The 15,768-nt window shown below is 37.6% G+C and overlaps 1 protein-coding gene across 1 annotated transcript in view; it reads right to left on the bottom strand.

Annotated features, from left to right (window-relative positions):
• Positions 1 to 15,308, bottom strand: part of STX7 (syntaxin 7) — a 60,748-nt gene extending 45,440 nt beyond the window's left edge. The window contains exons 1-2 of the mRNA XM_027848677.1: positions 15,203 to 15,308; positions 5,234 to 5,389 (exon numbers count right to left, since the gene is read on the bottom strand). Coding sequence (XP_027704478.1) covers positions 5,234 to 5,333 — 100 coding nt within the window. The 5' untranslated portion in view covers positions 5,334 to 5,389; positions 15,203 to 15,308. The remainder of the gene's footprint in view (positions 1 to 5,233; positions 5,390 to 15,202) is intronic.
• Positions 15,309 to 15,768: the final 460 nt, after the last annotated feature.

Here is a 15,768-nt window from a genome sequence, read left to right on the forward strand (position 1 = left end):
TTACATCCCCAAACTTTACTAGCAGAAACTAGTTTACTTTTGCTAATTTCCTATCTGAATGATTGTCCATTGAGACGGCTCAAGAGCTTTTCTTGTTTGTCTCCAACTATGTTGTTGTTTAGTAATTTTTCAGTCGTATCTGACTCTTCACGACCCCATTTGGGGTTTTCTTGGCAAAGATACTGGAGTGATTAGTCATTTCCTTCTCTAGCTCATTTTATAGATGAGGAAACTGAGGCAAATGAGGTGAAGTGACTTGCCCAGGATCACACATCTAGTGCGTGTCTGAGGCCAGATTTAAACTTAGGTCTTCCTGACTCCAGACCAAGTGCTCTATCCACTGAACCACCTAGCTGTCCCCTCCCCCCAACCATACCCTTACTCTAAAATTCAAAGCTGATGTCCTAGCCTCCTATTTCACTAAAATGAATGTGGCCATCAGAAAAGTTAACTCAATCCCCTTGTACCACTCCTTAAAACTTCTCTACTACTCATTCTCTTCATTTCCTCCCATCTCTACTTATCACTAAGTTAGGCCTTAACCTTAAGCTTAGCCCTAACCTGCACTGTCTAAGAGCTGTGTAATACTTAAATATGAGTGATTATCATAGTGATCATTACAATCTCCTCCCACCTTCTCCAGGAATTTGCTCCAAAAATCACTCCTCTCTCATTTTCATTCTACTCCATTTCATTCCATTCACTCTTTCCTATGACATATCAATGTATTCAGGTATCCCCAACCTTGAAATGCCTTCCTTTGACTGTTCTACATCTCTCTATTCCATCAAGCATGAACAAGACACTCCATTTCTTGGCTCTGGGTTTTTTCTCTGGCTCTCCCCCCATCTAGAATGCTCTCCTTTCTCTGCTCCAACTATTGACCTCTCTGACTTCCTTTTACTCCCAACTAAAATCCCATCCTCTACAAGAAGCCTTCCCTAACCCTTCTTAATTCCAGTGCTTCCCCCTTTATTTCCTATTTATCCTGTATATAGCTTGCTTTGTATACATCTGTTTGTATGTTGTCTCCCCCATTAGATTGTAAGCTCCTTGAGAGAAGGACTGTCTTTTGCCTTCTTTTTGTATCCCCAGAATTTAAGAGTGCCTGGCACAGAGTAGATACTTAAAGTTTTTTTTTTTTTAATTATCATCTCATCTTCTCTTGGTTCTCCATTTTCCATACACATCTTAACTTCTTAGAAGCTCTCTACACACAAAACCTCCATTCCACACTATTCCCTTACTCACTTAATCTCAGTTACTACCTAATTATTGCCAAATCCAAGGACTTCTTTTCAGTATTCATCCATATTGATTTCTCTATCATCTAGTACTGCTGAATATCCCATCCATCTGGATATTTTCTCTTCCTTTGGCTTCAGAAGTTATCACTACACCTAGTTCTCCTACCTTTTTAACTGTTATTTCTCTGTCTCTTTTGTTTACTTCTTTTCCTAACCCTACCAGACACATGCTTTCCAGGGTTCTTAGCCTTGGTGGGATTCCTTTTATGTATGAGTTGGATCAACTGGTCTCTGAAGTCCCTTACAACTCAAGTCCTAGCTAAAACTCTCCTTTTTGCAAGCCTTTCCTAATCCCTGCTAATGCTAGTGTCTTGGAAGGCTTACCATAGTGCCTAGCATATAGTAAGCATTTACTAAATGCTTATTACCCATTTGCCTTCCCTCTGTGATTATCTCTAATTTATCATGTATATATCTTTCTACAGAGTCCCCTCTCCCCCAAATTCTCTCTCCTGCTAGACTATGATCTTGCTGAAACCAAAGATTGGTTTTTTTTTTTTAAACCTTTCTTTGTATTCCCAGCACTTAGCACAGTGCCTGGCACATAGTAGGTGCTTAACAAATATCTATGATTCATTGAACTAAATGATATTGGGGGTCCTCAAATCTAATATTCAGTGACTCCCTCTGTCTCTGTTGTCTCTCCATTGTCTCCCTTGGCAAACTTCTTTACACCAACATCTTTATTTATCACCTCCTAAAAAATAATTCCTGAGCTATTGCACTAGCCCTGACCTCTCTATTCGAGCATCAAACTTAAATCTCCAACTGCTTACAGGACATCCTGACTACTGGATATTTCACTACATTTCACTGTGTTCAAAGGAACATAGAACCTATTTCTCCACCTCCCTGCACCCCTCCCCCCAACTCTCCCTTCTTAAACATAATTATTTCATTAATTGTGTCAACAGCAACAACACTTACCCAATTCCCTACTGACCTCTTGCTTGAAATCTTCTTTCTCACCTGTCATATCTCATTTGCTACCAAGTTCTATTTATTTTCCTTATTCAATATCCATTATATCTTTCTCTTCCATTCTATTTCATTATCATCACCCTAGTATAGTCCCTTTTTATGAACTGTAATATTCCTCTCCAGGAATATTACAATATAGTTATCCCTTCCCCATTATGGCGGGGCAGAGGGGAGGTGCATAGCGCTCCCTCAATCTGGAAAATCATGTAAAAATGTTTGGCCCTCCCTTCACACCAGAGAAGAAGTCTGATTTTTTTTCTTTTTCTTTTATGGGGTGTTTATAGTACCTTATTGCAAAATTTGGGTTGATATTATATAATCCTATGTGCATATTTTATGCATTTTTTAGTTTCTAAACATTTTCTGTATCATCTACTGGCCTTCATGTGTCATTTGTGGTTTCTGCAAAACTCTCCAAAAAATTCCCATTTAATTTCTTATGCCAACTCTTGACATATCAAAACCACGATGGGCAAAGTCATGATGTGGAGGTGATAACTGTATCTTTCTAACTGGCCACTGTCTATACACTCTCTTTCCTTTCCAACCATCCTTCATACTGGTTAATCTTCCTTATGAACAGATATGACTGCATTACTCCTCTGCTCAGAACCTTTCCTTGACTCCTTGCTTCCTATAGGATCACTTTCATACTTCATAAACTTGAGGTTTAAGGCTATTGACAGTCAGATACCACAATCTTCTTTTAAAGTACTTCCAGACAAATAGGAGTATTCCTTATACCTTGTATGCATTCCATGCTTTCCTACCTTTATGGCTCTATTTTTATTATTCACTATGCTTGCAATGCCCTTCCTTTCTCCACTGCACCTCTTGACATTTTGCCCATCTTTTGTTTTTGTTTTTTGGCTTTTGTTTTTGTTTTGGCTAGGCAATGGTGTTAAGTAACTTGCCCAGAATCACACAACTAGTAAATGTTATGTGTCTAAGGCTAAATTTGAACTCGGGTCCTCCTGACTCCAGGGCTGTTGCTTTATCCACTGCACCTAGCTACCCCTTGCCCGTCTTTTAAAGTCCAATTCAAATGCTACCTCTTCCAGGAAATCTTCCCCTGAACACTTCTGTTGGTAATGTTTTTTCTTTGTCTTTTTTTTTCTCTGTTGATTTGTTCTTCTTAGGCCTGTTGGACCTCACCTCACATGGTAGCTAGTTTGTACCACCATTATGTATTTCCCCTACATTGTAGTTATACGTATCATATCTACCCTAATAGGGTATAAGCTCCATATAGGCAGGGACTATGTTATATTCCTAGTACACAGTAGTAAGCTCTTAATGGTTGCTGGATTTTATTGAGAATTTGGTCTATAAGAGATGAAGATAACATTAATTTGAAAGTAAAGACTTAAATCTCAATTCATTCAATTCCCAAATTGGTATAAGTTCAAGTCTGTCATGTTTATTTTTTCCATATATACATATACATACACATATGTAGGTATATATACATATACAAGTTGTAAAATGATACTAAAAACTATTCTTAAGAATATCAAAATGTTCTATTGGATCACTCTAATGTCAGGAACACTTGAGAGAAAATCTGGTCTCAGACATACTAGTTGTGTAACCCTGGACAAATCACTTATTTGCTTCAGTTTCCTCATCTATAAAATGGTGATAATAACAGCACCTACGTCCCAGGATTGTTACAAGGATCAAATGAGGTAATAATTAAAAAGCATGAAAAAAGTGCCTGGCACATAGTAAGTGCTATATGTTAGCTATTTTCATCATCATCATCATGATCAATATTATTATTGTTATTATTTTCTGGCAGTGTTGTTAAGGAATAGTTTAGAGGGAACCTTGCATTACATTAACATCAAGGGTTATGAATAGACATAATTATATACCTACTTCCTTCTAATAATCTTACATATCTATGACCCGTGAGTTCATCAAAATGCTCTTTCAAACTCATCATATAATCTTAGTATAACTCATAAAACTTGTGTAGTATAACTCACAAACTCACATAATTCTCAGTATAACACATTTCAAATGCATACTATACCCTAAAGGAATATTTCATTGCATTTGTCCCAAACTTACTTCTTTTGAGGGGAAGTTTATAATTAGGAAATTCTGATATTGAATATAATCCATGTTCATTCTATCCAGACCTTTTACAATTGACATCTCTGCATTTGTATCCCTTCCTCAGATTTTATTTTTTAAGTCTGAGTCACGGATACTTTCTTATTTTCTCACATGCTACATTACTTCTTATCCTCCTCTGAATCTTTTTCTATGTTCTTATGAATTGAAAATAAAACATGCATTTTAAAAATGTAGCTTGAAATATTACTACTGAACCATAAAAAATGACATGAGAAAATTTCAAAGAGTCCTAGGTGGTAGGAACTGATGCAAAGTAAAATAAATAGAACAATACTATGAGGGAAAAGAACTTTTTAACTTTTAACAATGTTAACTTTTATCAATGCAATAACCATGTTTCCAGAAGACATATGATGAAATATGTTACCTATCTCTTGACATAGTACAGAAAAAGACATACATTTTTTGGTCATGGCCATATATATATCAATTTTGCTTGACTATAATCACTTGTTACAAAGATTTTTTTTTCTTTCTCTCTCTTGGTTTTGCATTGGATCAGGGTATTGAGGAGAAGGGATTTAAGAGGTCAGGGGAGTTATCAGCAGCGATGCCAAAAAAAAGCCATTAAACATTTAAATATATAGAACAGAAGGAAATTTAGAAGGAAGCACAGACAAGCCGAACTACTTCAAAAGTAATGTATAGAATGTATTATATTGTGAATGATATGAAATGGAGATTCATGGTTTCAAAGAGAACCCTCTTTTTGCGTTCTGCTGTGTATATGGAAGTGCTCATTTAAGTTAATAATAAATGTTTTAAGTGCATTCCAAAAAATATTCCAAATTCTAACTTACAACATTGTGTGATCTTCTGGATATTAGAAGAGATACGCTGAGCCAATTGGGCTGGGTCGCCACCAATTCCTGGAGTGTAAGACATGGCTGATCTGTTCATTGACCAATCTCATCAGATGGGCGGAGAAAGATGAGAAGCTTTCTCTAAATGATCACCTAGAATGAAAGTAAAATAAAGCTGCATGATTATATACAAGAATAATTCATTTAAAAGTTGACACTTTAAAAGCATCAACCAGAAAAGTGAAACTGATACCCTCAAATCAGCTTATAGGGTAAGGATACAGAAATGGTGAATAGTTAACACCCTGAACTATACAGTCATGCCCAAGTGCAAAAAAATAAAAGACAAAGAAGATTAAAGGATACTGGCCTCTAAAGAAAAGCATCAAATTAAATATACACCTGATCTTAAGCAAAAGACTTCAAACTTCAGTCCCATTGAGTTGTGTTTAAAGACAAAGGCTTTTTCATATATAAGGTTAGTGATTCCTTATATTTGTAAGGGAAGGGTATCTAAGACAAAGGACTGCTAGTTAACATCAGGAAATTCATACAACACCAGCCTGAGTGAGCTAACTAAATGTGATCACCAATAAGCATACAAAAAGCCATAAAATATGAGATGTTCCTTATTTGCTACACTAATTCCTCCCAGACTGCTATGTATGGATAGAGTGCTTAATGTAATGCTTTCTCAGCCACTCTAGTCTTGTGCTCCATGTTCCCTTGTAATCCACCTTGGTATGTCTAAATTTACTGAATCTGCATTAAGATATGAAGTGTTGGGATAAGGGTATAGACCACAGTGATGGCAAATATGGGACAAATTGAGACAGGATGTGGTGGCTATCTCCAGGGAATGAAAGGGATGAGTTAAAGATGAATTTAAAGTATCAAGATTGAGGATTAGGAGACCAGCTTTGCCATTAATAGGAATAGGCAGGCTGCTAAAGGGGAATTCTAGTTTTAGAAGAAGATAATTAATAATTTTTGACAGTCTGAGTCTGATGTTACAGCAGGTTACTCATGGAAATGCCCTGCAAGCAGCTGGTAAAATGGGATTAGGGTGAAAGGTCTAGGCTGGAGCAGTAGCTTTGAGAGTTCTAAGTTTCAGGAAGGACTTAAAAGATCAACACCAATGGTATATAACAACAACAACAAATATATACATATATATATATATATATATATATATATATAATGTTTTTCCCTCCTTCATATGCTGTTTCTATGAAGAATTCTTTGAGAAAATAAAAAATACAAAAGACATTGGGAAAACTGGCGTTATAAATGATGATAAAAATGTTGTAAGATGGAAAAATGATAAACTCTAATTTGATAAATGCATGATTCAACTATAAAGTAAAAGGCTGACTGTAGATAATGAGAAGTGAAGAACAGAAAGAGTAAGAAAAAATTAGGACTGGAAACATAAATGCAAATGTCATTTATACATAGGTGGTTAATTGAACTCATGTTGGATGAATGTAAATAATACGTAGAAGAATTTGAAAACAGGAATAAGGTTTTCATCTTAGGAGACACTTCTAGATGAACTCTGGGGAGAAAAGAAGCCCATATGGATACATAAGTAGGAGAAACATTAGTAGATATAGTGTCCCCAAAATCAAGCCTAAGGGAGGTTTGTCTTAAGTTTTACAAACAATAGAGATGCTGGAAATTCTGACTAGAAAAGAGAACATTAAATTTGCCTAAGAAGAGGTCATTGAAACTAACATTTTACAAAGAATCATGATGGAAATTCATTTTTTTTCAGATATCAAAATTGAAAAATACAAGCAACAGAGACAAAATTGTTAACAAAATGTTTAAAGACTTTAGATATGAATCAAACAAAGAGAGGGGAGCAAGTTCCATCCGACCTGGTCCAGAGCTATTTGCAAAGGAAGTCTCTAGTCAGAATGCCTTTAGCTCCCGGTAGCATAATTGTAGTTCTCTAAGGACAAATCTACCAGCCATCTAATAAATAACAAAATCCGAGGCATAATATAAACAGCTCAAAACTGATAATTTGTAAAGCATCTGAGTGGGTCAAATGTGCTTACCCCTCTACATCTCCAAGGAAAATCTAAATATTCTTTGACCCCATGGACCTAGGCTAGTGTCAGTCCAGGCCAAAGTTCTGCAGTGTGTAGAATTTTTGTTATAATATGTACCAAGGTGGCTACATCATCAGAAGGGCTATTTTTTTGCCTCCCCAATGAAAATGGTGTGGGAACTACCTTTGAGATTTAGGGTGACAGCTTAGCAGGCTTAATTACATCTACTGTACATTCAAAAGGTATCAAGTATCCCTGGTCTATTTCTAATTGAACCCGAACCACTTAGAGGCAGTTGGGTGGTACACTGGGCCTGGAGTCAGGAAGACCTGAGTTCAAATCCAGCCTCAGCCACTTCTTAGCTGTGTGACTCTGGACAAGTCATTTAACCTCTCTCTGCCTCTGTGACTTCAACTGTAAAATGAGGATAAAGATAACACAAAACCCAAAGGGTTGTTGTAAGGATACAATAAAATAACTTTTCTAAAGCACTTAGCACTGTGTCTGGCACATAGTAGGACCTTATTAAATGCTTATTCCCTTCTTTTCCCCTCCCCAGTGAGGTTCAGTCAGAAGAATTCTGCTATTCCACTTCTTATTAAAACAGTGACAAGTCATTTCCCTAAGCCCATCCCCTCCCCAGTCATTTCTCCAGCAGTCTAGATGTAAGCTCTTTTCCTTCTCCTGAATTCTTTCTGTATCCTTATCCATCATAATCAGTATCTTTTCACAATCTCTTCTCTACCACTTCTAACATACTTACTACTAATACCATAGACTTGCCAATATTCTAGGCTTGTAAACCTGAAATTATATTTCTCTTTTTCCTATGAATTCATTTTTTAAACCCAGATCTTATAGAACCTCCTATACACCATAGCATTTCTCTTAATTTACAAGCTGACAGGACAATCTAGGCATTAGCACATCATAACTAAACTCCATTAAGCTCTTTCCTCAGCCCCCTTCAACCAACAGTTCTTTACTTTGCACAGACATATGCACAAGGTTGCTGACTTCAAAGATTCTACTTTTCAGTTGAGGAGATAAGACATGAACCAAATAGAGAACAAAAGACAGGACATAACTAAATGTTAATGATGTGGTGAAGAGTATAAAAAACTGGGTGTTTCTGGGGGAGTGCCACAGGTGGAAGCTTCATAGAGGACATGAGATTCTAGCTGGGACTTGAAAAATAGGCCTTCATAAGTAGGAATTAAAAAGACAGAGAAGAGAAAGGGGGCAGAAACTGAAAAGAGCGTGAGCTGGATATGGTTCATTCTTCAGACAGTGGGATTCCTTGGACTTGAATACAAAGTCTGTGTTGGACAATAATGAAAAATAAGGTTAATTTTACAGAGAGAATTTTATTCAAGCCCCTCTGGACCACCGGTTGGTAACCTTATGATGATTTCCCAAAACATTTACTAAAATTTAAACTCCTGACCTCAAGATTTGTACCGATTCCTACATCTTTACCACAGCTTGTCCTTTTTTTTTTTTTAAGTGTTATTTGAAGCTAATAGGGAACAATGGGCTAAATAAAGCTAATGGGATTCAGAAAAAATTCATGGCTAGGTGTGACATAGAATGCAAGAACAGATAGCTTAGAGGATCACAGGCCAGTCATTTAAACTAACTTCATACACTTGCTTCTTTGCTTAAAAATAGGCACAAAAACTTACATTACCATATGACACAGTCTATTATTGAATGTCTGCATAAGTTCACACTCTATAAAATCCAGTGGTTGGTCAGAGCAATTTTTACCTAAAACTACTTTCTGAGATATTTTTTAAAGCTAAATGAGCCATCAGCAGGAAGAGTGAAAGTTTAAAAAAAAAAGACAAAAAGGTGCGTGTGTTTTGTAATCTACAGGAACTAAGAGTATGTGAGAAATAGTTCTAACAGAGAACAATCAAATAAAATGTGCTCTTTTCTTGATGAATATATATATATATGTGAAAATGTATATTATAGTATATTATATTAATTATTTAAGCATGGATAGCATATGGGAGCCAGGATGTGCAGTGTTCTGAGTTGAAGCACTGATTGATTGAGACCATAAATAAGCAATTATAGCAGCTGATATTTATATAATACTTTATGATTTTCAAAGCACTTTACATGCATTAGCTCATTTGATCCTCACAACAACACTGGGAAATGGGTGGTAGAGGTATTACGACTGACATTTTGTGGATGAGAAAACTCAAGCACAAGCTGAGGATCATATAGCTAATAAGTTGCTGGGTCAGGATTTGAACCCAGGTCTTCTGATAAGGAGGGGAGCAAAAGAGGGAGATAGAGAAAAGAAAAGGAGAGGAGAGACAGGAGGGAGGAAGAGGGAGAGAGGAAAAGAAAAGGGGAAGGGGGAAGGGAGAGAAGATGAAAGGGGTGAGGAAGAAGGAGAAAAGGGGGAGAGGGAAAGGAGAAGGGAAGAGAGGGAAAGAGACAAATACAGAAAGGAGATAGAGAATTCCATAAAACCAATGCTGCTACCATTTTCAATTTAGAAATAGGATCAGTTATGTTCAGTGGCTTTTAGAATAGCGGTATATACAAGGATTGATAACTATTATAAACTACTCATAAAAAAGAATGAACATTTATGTAGTTTCTTTGGTCTACTTAGCTCCCAATTACATTTTTTTTAAAAAATTTTAAACTTTTCCACTTTTTCTTTGTGGAAAATTTAGATGGATATGGGAGATGCAAAAGGAAGTTAGAGACCTATAAGACAGATCATATTAGACAGGAGTGGAGATTTAAAAAAAAAAAAAGAAAGGAGCCTTTTTTTTTTTGGCCAAATATTCTAGGTCACATTATCCCCTAAAGTGGTACCGACATTCAAGAACTCTAAGCTCTTAGGATCGATTTTTTCTTAACTTAAAAAAAAAACAACTAAATTACCCTTTTTTATATTTAATAGCACAATCAGTAAAGCCCCACCTCATCCTCAAGCCTCTTTCCCGAGGGAATTACATGTTAGGCAGAATTCCAAAGTAACAAAGTATCATATTCAAACACTTATCAGATAAAGTCTGTTACTTGGTGAAAGATAAAGTTACCAAATTAGTTGACAAAAGAAACAGAGTAGATGTAATCAATTGAGGCTTTAGTAATATGTTGTATCAAAGCTTGAGAACAAGTTTCCCCTCAGACAGTTTAACTAGGTCGTATTTTTAATTTGGCTAGAGGTCAAGGTCATGGGTGATTGCCTAAGTAAGCACCAGGATGAGGAACTGGGCATTTGTTGGGGGTCAATTGCACTAAGCTGATGTTCATGATGCATAGCATAGAATGGAGCAAAATATAAGCAGGTGCCATTTGCTACTCATCCAGCATCAGTTTCACCTCATTTCCTCCTCTACTATCACTGCTAATTTTTCTTAAGTTATGGAATGAATAGGGATTGTCCATAGAGCTAAGTTGTTGGAATATTATCTATCCCTAGCTACTGTTCTTTGAAGTGCTCTTTTTGTCTTTAGAATACAAAGAACTGAACATCTCAAAATAAAAGAGTGATGGATGGTAGGAAAAGAAACTAGGCCCACAAATAAGAAAAAGGAACAATAGTTTTGCACAGAGCAAGCATCTGCTCAAAGAAAAAATAACTAAATGATGATAAAAATCTAAAAGATCATAAATTTCTGGGAACTTGAATATCAGGAATTCAAAAAGCTGGAACAATTTCAGGGTAGAAAAATATAAATAAGTGACAAGAAATTATTAAATATATTATATAGAGGAATTAGTGAAACAGTTACTTTAAGAGCTAGCCTAAACAAAGGAGACTGTGATCAGTGCATACAAGTCAGTATTTTGCCAGTTTACTTAAAATTATGATGAAATGCATAGTCTGCCATGGTTGGCAGACAAAGTTCAATTCAAAGGGCATTTATTGAACACCAACTACGTGCCTGAGAGAAGGAAATGCAAAGACTGGGGGGGGGGGAACCTCCATATTCTCTTGGCCCTCAGAAACTTTAGGTTCATTAATTTCAGAAAGAAAAACCTTTAGACTTAGAAGTTTCTTATTATTTTTTTTTCTGAGATAACTTTTGGAAACATTTTATTTAGAAACTGGATCTCTTCTCCTATGACAAATTCATCAGTTTAGGAAATAATTTCCAGCCCCAGAGTTTCCAGTCCTACATTAGGGACCTTAGAAGACCTCTGATTTCACCTCTTCATTTTAGAGATGAATAAATTGAGGCCTGGACAGGTTAAGTGACTTGCTTAACCTGGAGTTAAAAACTGGAGTCTTGAACCTAGGTCCTTTAACTCCAAATCTAGTATTTTTTTCCAAATAAACTTGAGGATATAAAAATGCTAAAGAAAAGACTAAAAAGCTGACACAGGTTTCATGCCCCAAATAGCAATCTTTGCTTTTTTTTCTTAAGCCATTTCTAAAGAGCATTTTAAAGACATACTAAAACTAGATTTTTCAAACAAAAGCTATTTTACCAAATAGCACCCCTCGATTATTTGACATATATATTTTTAAAGTTTGGGTAAAAGTATGTTTATGGTGGGGTACAAAATTTGCATGGGCATTTTAAAAGAATTTATTATTTACCATTAGAGTCCTATTCGGAGATCTCACCATATCAAGATGAGCCTAGGTTCTTAAAGGACAGGCCAGTATAATATCTTGAAACATTTTGGGTATGAGACGTTTTGGGCAGAGACGATAGGATGAGAAAAAGACTATTTAAAATCCTCAGGGTTGTCTCCAGCATTACTGGAGGCAGAATGGTGAATTGTTTGACTATAGAAGTTCATGAAGACTATCAGAAGTTCATGAAGACTATCAAGGCATAAAAGACCTGTGACCAGTGACAGTGGAGAGAATTTTCACACCGATAAAATTATTAATCTTTAAGCATTGAAGCATAGGCAAAGCACTAAACTAGGTGCTCAATTACAAACATAAACAAATGCACTTAAAGGAGCTAAAACAACAACAACAAATAAATCTCACTGATTTCTTAGACTCTATAGCACTTTGGGACATTTTTTTTTAAGTATGCCAGCGCTGAATTCAGGGCCTGTCACATAGGTAACACATAATAAATGCTTGTTGGTTTATTGGAAAGCCAAAACCATCATGAAGGTAGGATTTAGGTGCCCCTTGCCCCTTTAGGCCCCTGAATTCATAACAACTATAGAAAAATGGCTACCAAAGCCAGGTGGTAAAGTGGAAAGAACACTGGGCTCAGAAAGAGGAATACTCATCTTGAATTCAAATCTAGCCTCTAGGTTATACATAACATATTTGCAGTTTTATTTGCAATCATCTTTTTTTAAAAAAATCATACTATATTATGGAAATGCTTGTTTTATTCCATAAGTTAAAAATAAAAAATCAAACCCAGTTTCAGACATTTACTAGCTGTGTGATCCTGGGCAAGTCACTTAACCCTGTTTGCCTCAGTTCCTCATCTGTAAAATGATCTGGAGAAGGAAAGGCAAAGCACTCCAGTATCTTTGTCAAGAAAATCCCAAAATAGGGTCATGAAGAGTCAAACACATTTGAAATGACTCAACAACAACAAAGAAGGACCAGAATTTAAGAACATCTTGAAGAACCAAACTCTCTCATTTGACAAATTTGATTCTGATAGAACATGTTTTATTTCTTTTATTATTTGAAAAAGTTTTAGAATGCTAAGGAACACTGATAACAAAGACAGAGAGAAAGGCATGAAGTATGATGCATAAATACCTAAGTCTAATCAAGTTTCAAGTGTCTTTTTAAAAAAGCATCAACTATGCCTGGTTGTTTTAGTGTTTATTATGGTTGTTACTGTGGTGGCCTGGTGCAGTGGACAGACCTGTGTTCAAGTCTCACCTCTGATATACACACCCTGAACAATTCATTTAATCTATCACTGTTCTGGGCAACTCTCCAAAACTATAAATTTCAGGGAAAGTGCTGATATGCATTGGTAGAAGCAGTTTCCACATCTGGAAGTTAACTATATCAGTGAAATAACAGATTCAGTATCTATCCCTTATTGTTATTATTCAGTAACAATAGGTAGTTGACAAACTTGTTCCTGAGTATGGAAGCTATCATCGACTATTTGGGGATTCTATCTCTACAACTTTTTTTTTTAAACACTTTCTTCACTTCAGAGCTCTTCTAGCATCCAAGTCCTCTTCAATCTCAGCTTACATTACCACTGAGATTTTTCATGTTCACCACAACTTTCACCCCAACAAGCACCCAATTTGGGGATTAAGTAGAATTCCATATTTAGGTTTATACTTTATTCACAGTTGTACTATTTGTGTACACCAATATTTGGAACTTAGAGAAAACTACAGTCTAGAATTTATAGGGTTTGTGTCATAAGGAGGAGTAAAAGTGAAGTGACCAGAGGGGAGAAAAAAATAAAGATGGAACAGGGTGTTAGTGAGTTAATATGGTCTCTTATTAACTGATGTGGAAACTAAGAATCCAGAGCATAATCCTGCAGTCACAAGTTTAAAGGAACCTGCTACTGATGCTCATTCCATATCACAAGACATAAGTCAGGACCCCTATCAATCTTTGCACAGGTGTGGCACAGGCTAGCCCAGAAGGGTTGCCTACTAAGCTATCCCAACTTTACCAAACTGAAAAGTATTTCATAAAATTGCAAAATGATTTGCTTGAGTCTGCATATAGGCAGGAAATTGTTCTGAACAAGCCTAACTGGAATATATGGGAGGCAGTGCAAATAGAGTCAATGTCAATACATTTAAGATACTATATTTCAATTTAAAATAACTTGAAAGGTTAAAAAAAAAAATGTGGTCTGACCTGGGCAATGGCTTTTTCTATTTACAAGAAAAGGAGGGGGAAAAAAGTGACTAGGAAGAACCTGGAAGGACTATTTTCTTTGTTTTCAAAAACTCTTGATAATCGACTATTTTTTTTAAGTAATTGAAAATTAAACATTTGAACCAAAGTCAACAAATGAATTTTACCCAATGTATGACTTCCTGACAATATAAACTATGGTTCATTTATTTCAGTACAGTATTCTATTTTTTCAGTTCCTGAATGTTCAGAAAGGACACTTTGAAACTTGTTTATTAAACACGAGTTGAAAAGAGGAAGAGGTCAACTCCATCCCTTAGGGGCACAGTTATGAATTTCTGGCTCATCTCATCAGCCAACTCCACCAGGGTTTGTGACAATGTTTCCAGTAGAACTTTCGATCACTGAAAAGTACACCATGAGCTATTTCCCTATCTCCTGACTTCACGTGTGCAATTGTCTTTGTGCATGGTGCTTATGCCCGGATGAGCTAAGAAAGAAAAGATTGGGAGGGCTCAGGAAGGGATAGGAGTGTTAGACTATATTCACATTCCCCTGGTGCCCGCATGGGCACTGACTTTACTCTCCAGCGTCCTCTCTGAGCAACAGGTTCAGGGGGCAGGGCTTTGGGAATACAGAGGCAACAGGAACGAGAAGCACAGGCAGAGATCTGGGAACACAATTGGGGTGAGCTCCGGCTCACCCAGAGAGGGAGAGGCAAAGCGGCAGTCCCCGGGGCCAGCTGAGCTCGCCGAGAATGCGGAACTAGCGCCCCCCATCCCCCAACACACCCGGCCTTCTGTCAGGTCAGGGAAAAACGCCCCTCAGCCCCAATACAGCTAGAAACTTCTCAGGCCTCCTCCGCCCCAGTAACCGGGAAGGGGGAAGGGAGGCGGAGGGAAGCAGCTTCTGCTGCTGCGGCAAAACCCAGGGCGGCGGCCAAACCCAGGGCGGCGGCCAACGGACACAACAGTACACAAACAAGCAGGAGCGCTGCAGAGACCCCCGCAGACGCCAGGCAGGCCGCAAAGCCATCGGCACCGCTCCGCGGGCGCGCTGACGGCCAAGGGGCCCCAGATGTCCTCTTACCAAGACCTCCTCCTTCTCCTCCTCCTCCTCCTCCTCCACCGGCGGCCACCCTTAAGCGTCCCGGAAGGCACCCGGCTGAATTTCTCAGCTGATGGGCGGTGGTTCGCAGCAGCCACCTCCCTGCTGCGCTCGCGCTGCGGCAGAGCTAGGAAAAGAGGCGGGGCCCCGACCTCTCTCATTGGCCCCGAGTCCTGAGTGACACCCACCCTTTTCCTCCCGCCCCTCCCTTTTTTTCTGTGCGAGGCAATGGGTTTTGCGACTAGAGGGCAGGGAATGTATTTTAGCCCTTTAGTCAAAGTGTACTCTAAGATATTTGCCAAAAGGAACAAGGTTACCTGTCTGTCTCCTTTACCAGGGAGAAAGCCGTCGCCGCCCTTGGCGGACACAAAAGACCCTAACTTGTTTGTATTAATCTTTAGTATGATTAACTTGCATTTCATTTCTAAAATATCCCATTTCCACGGACCCTTTGGTAGTTACGGCAATAATCACAGATCCAGAATTTCCATTCACAAACTCACTATTAGCTAGGAAAGACACACTGAGGCCAAGGGTGGAGTCACAGA

Source organism: Vombatus ursinus, unplaced genomic scaffold (genome assembly GCF_900497805.2).
Source record: "Vombatus ursinus unplaced genomic scaffold, bare-nosed wombat genome assembly UNPS02006779.1, whole genome shotgun sequence".
NCBI lineage: Eukaryota > Metazoa > Chordata > Mammalia > Diprotodontia > Vombatidae > Vombatus > Vombatus ursinus.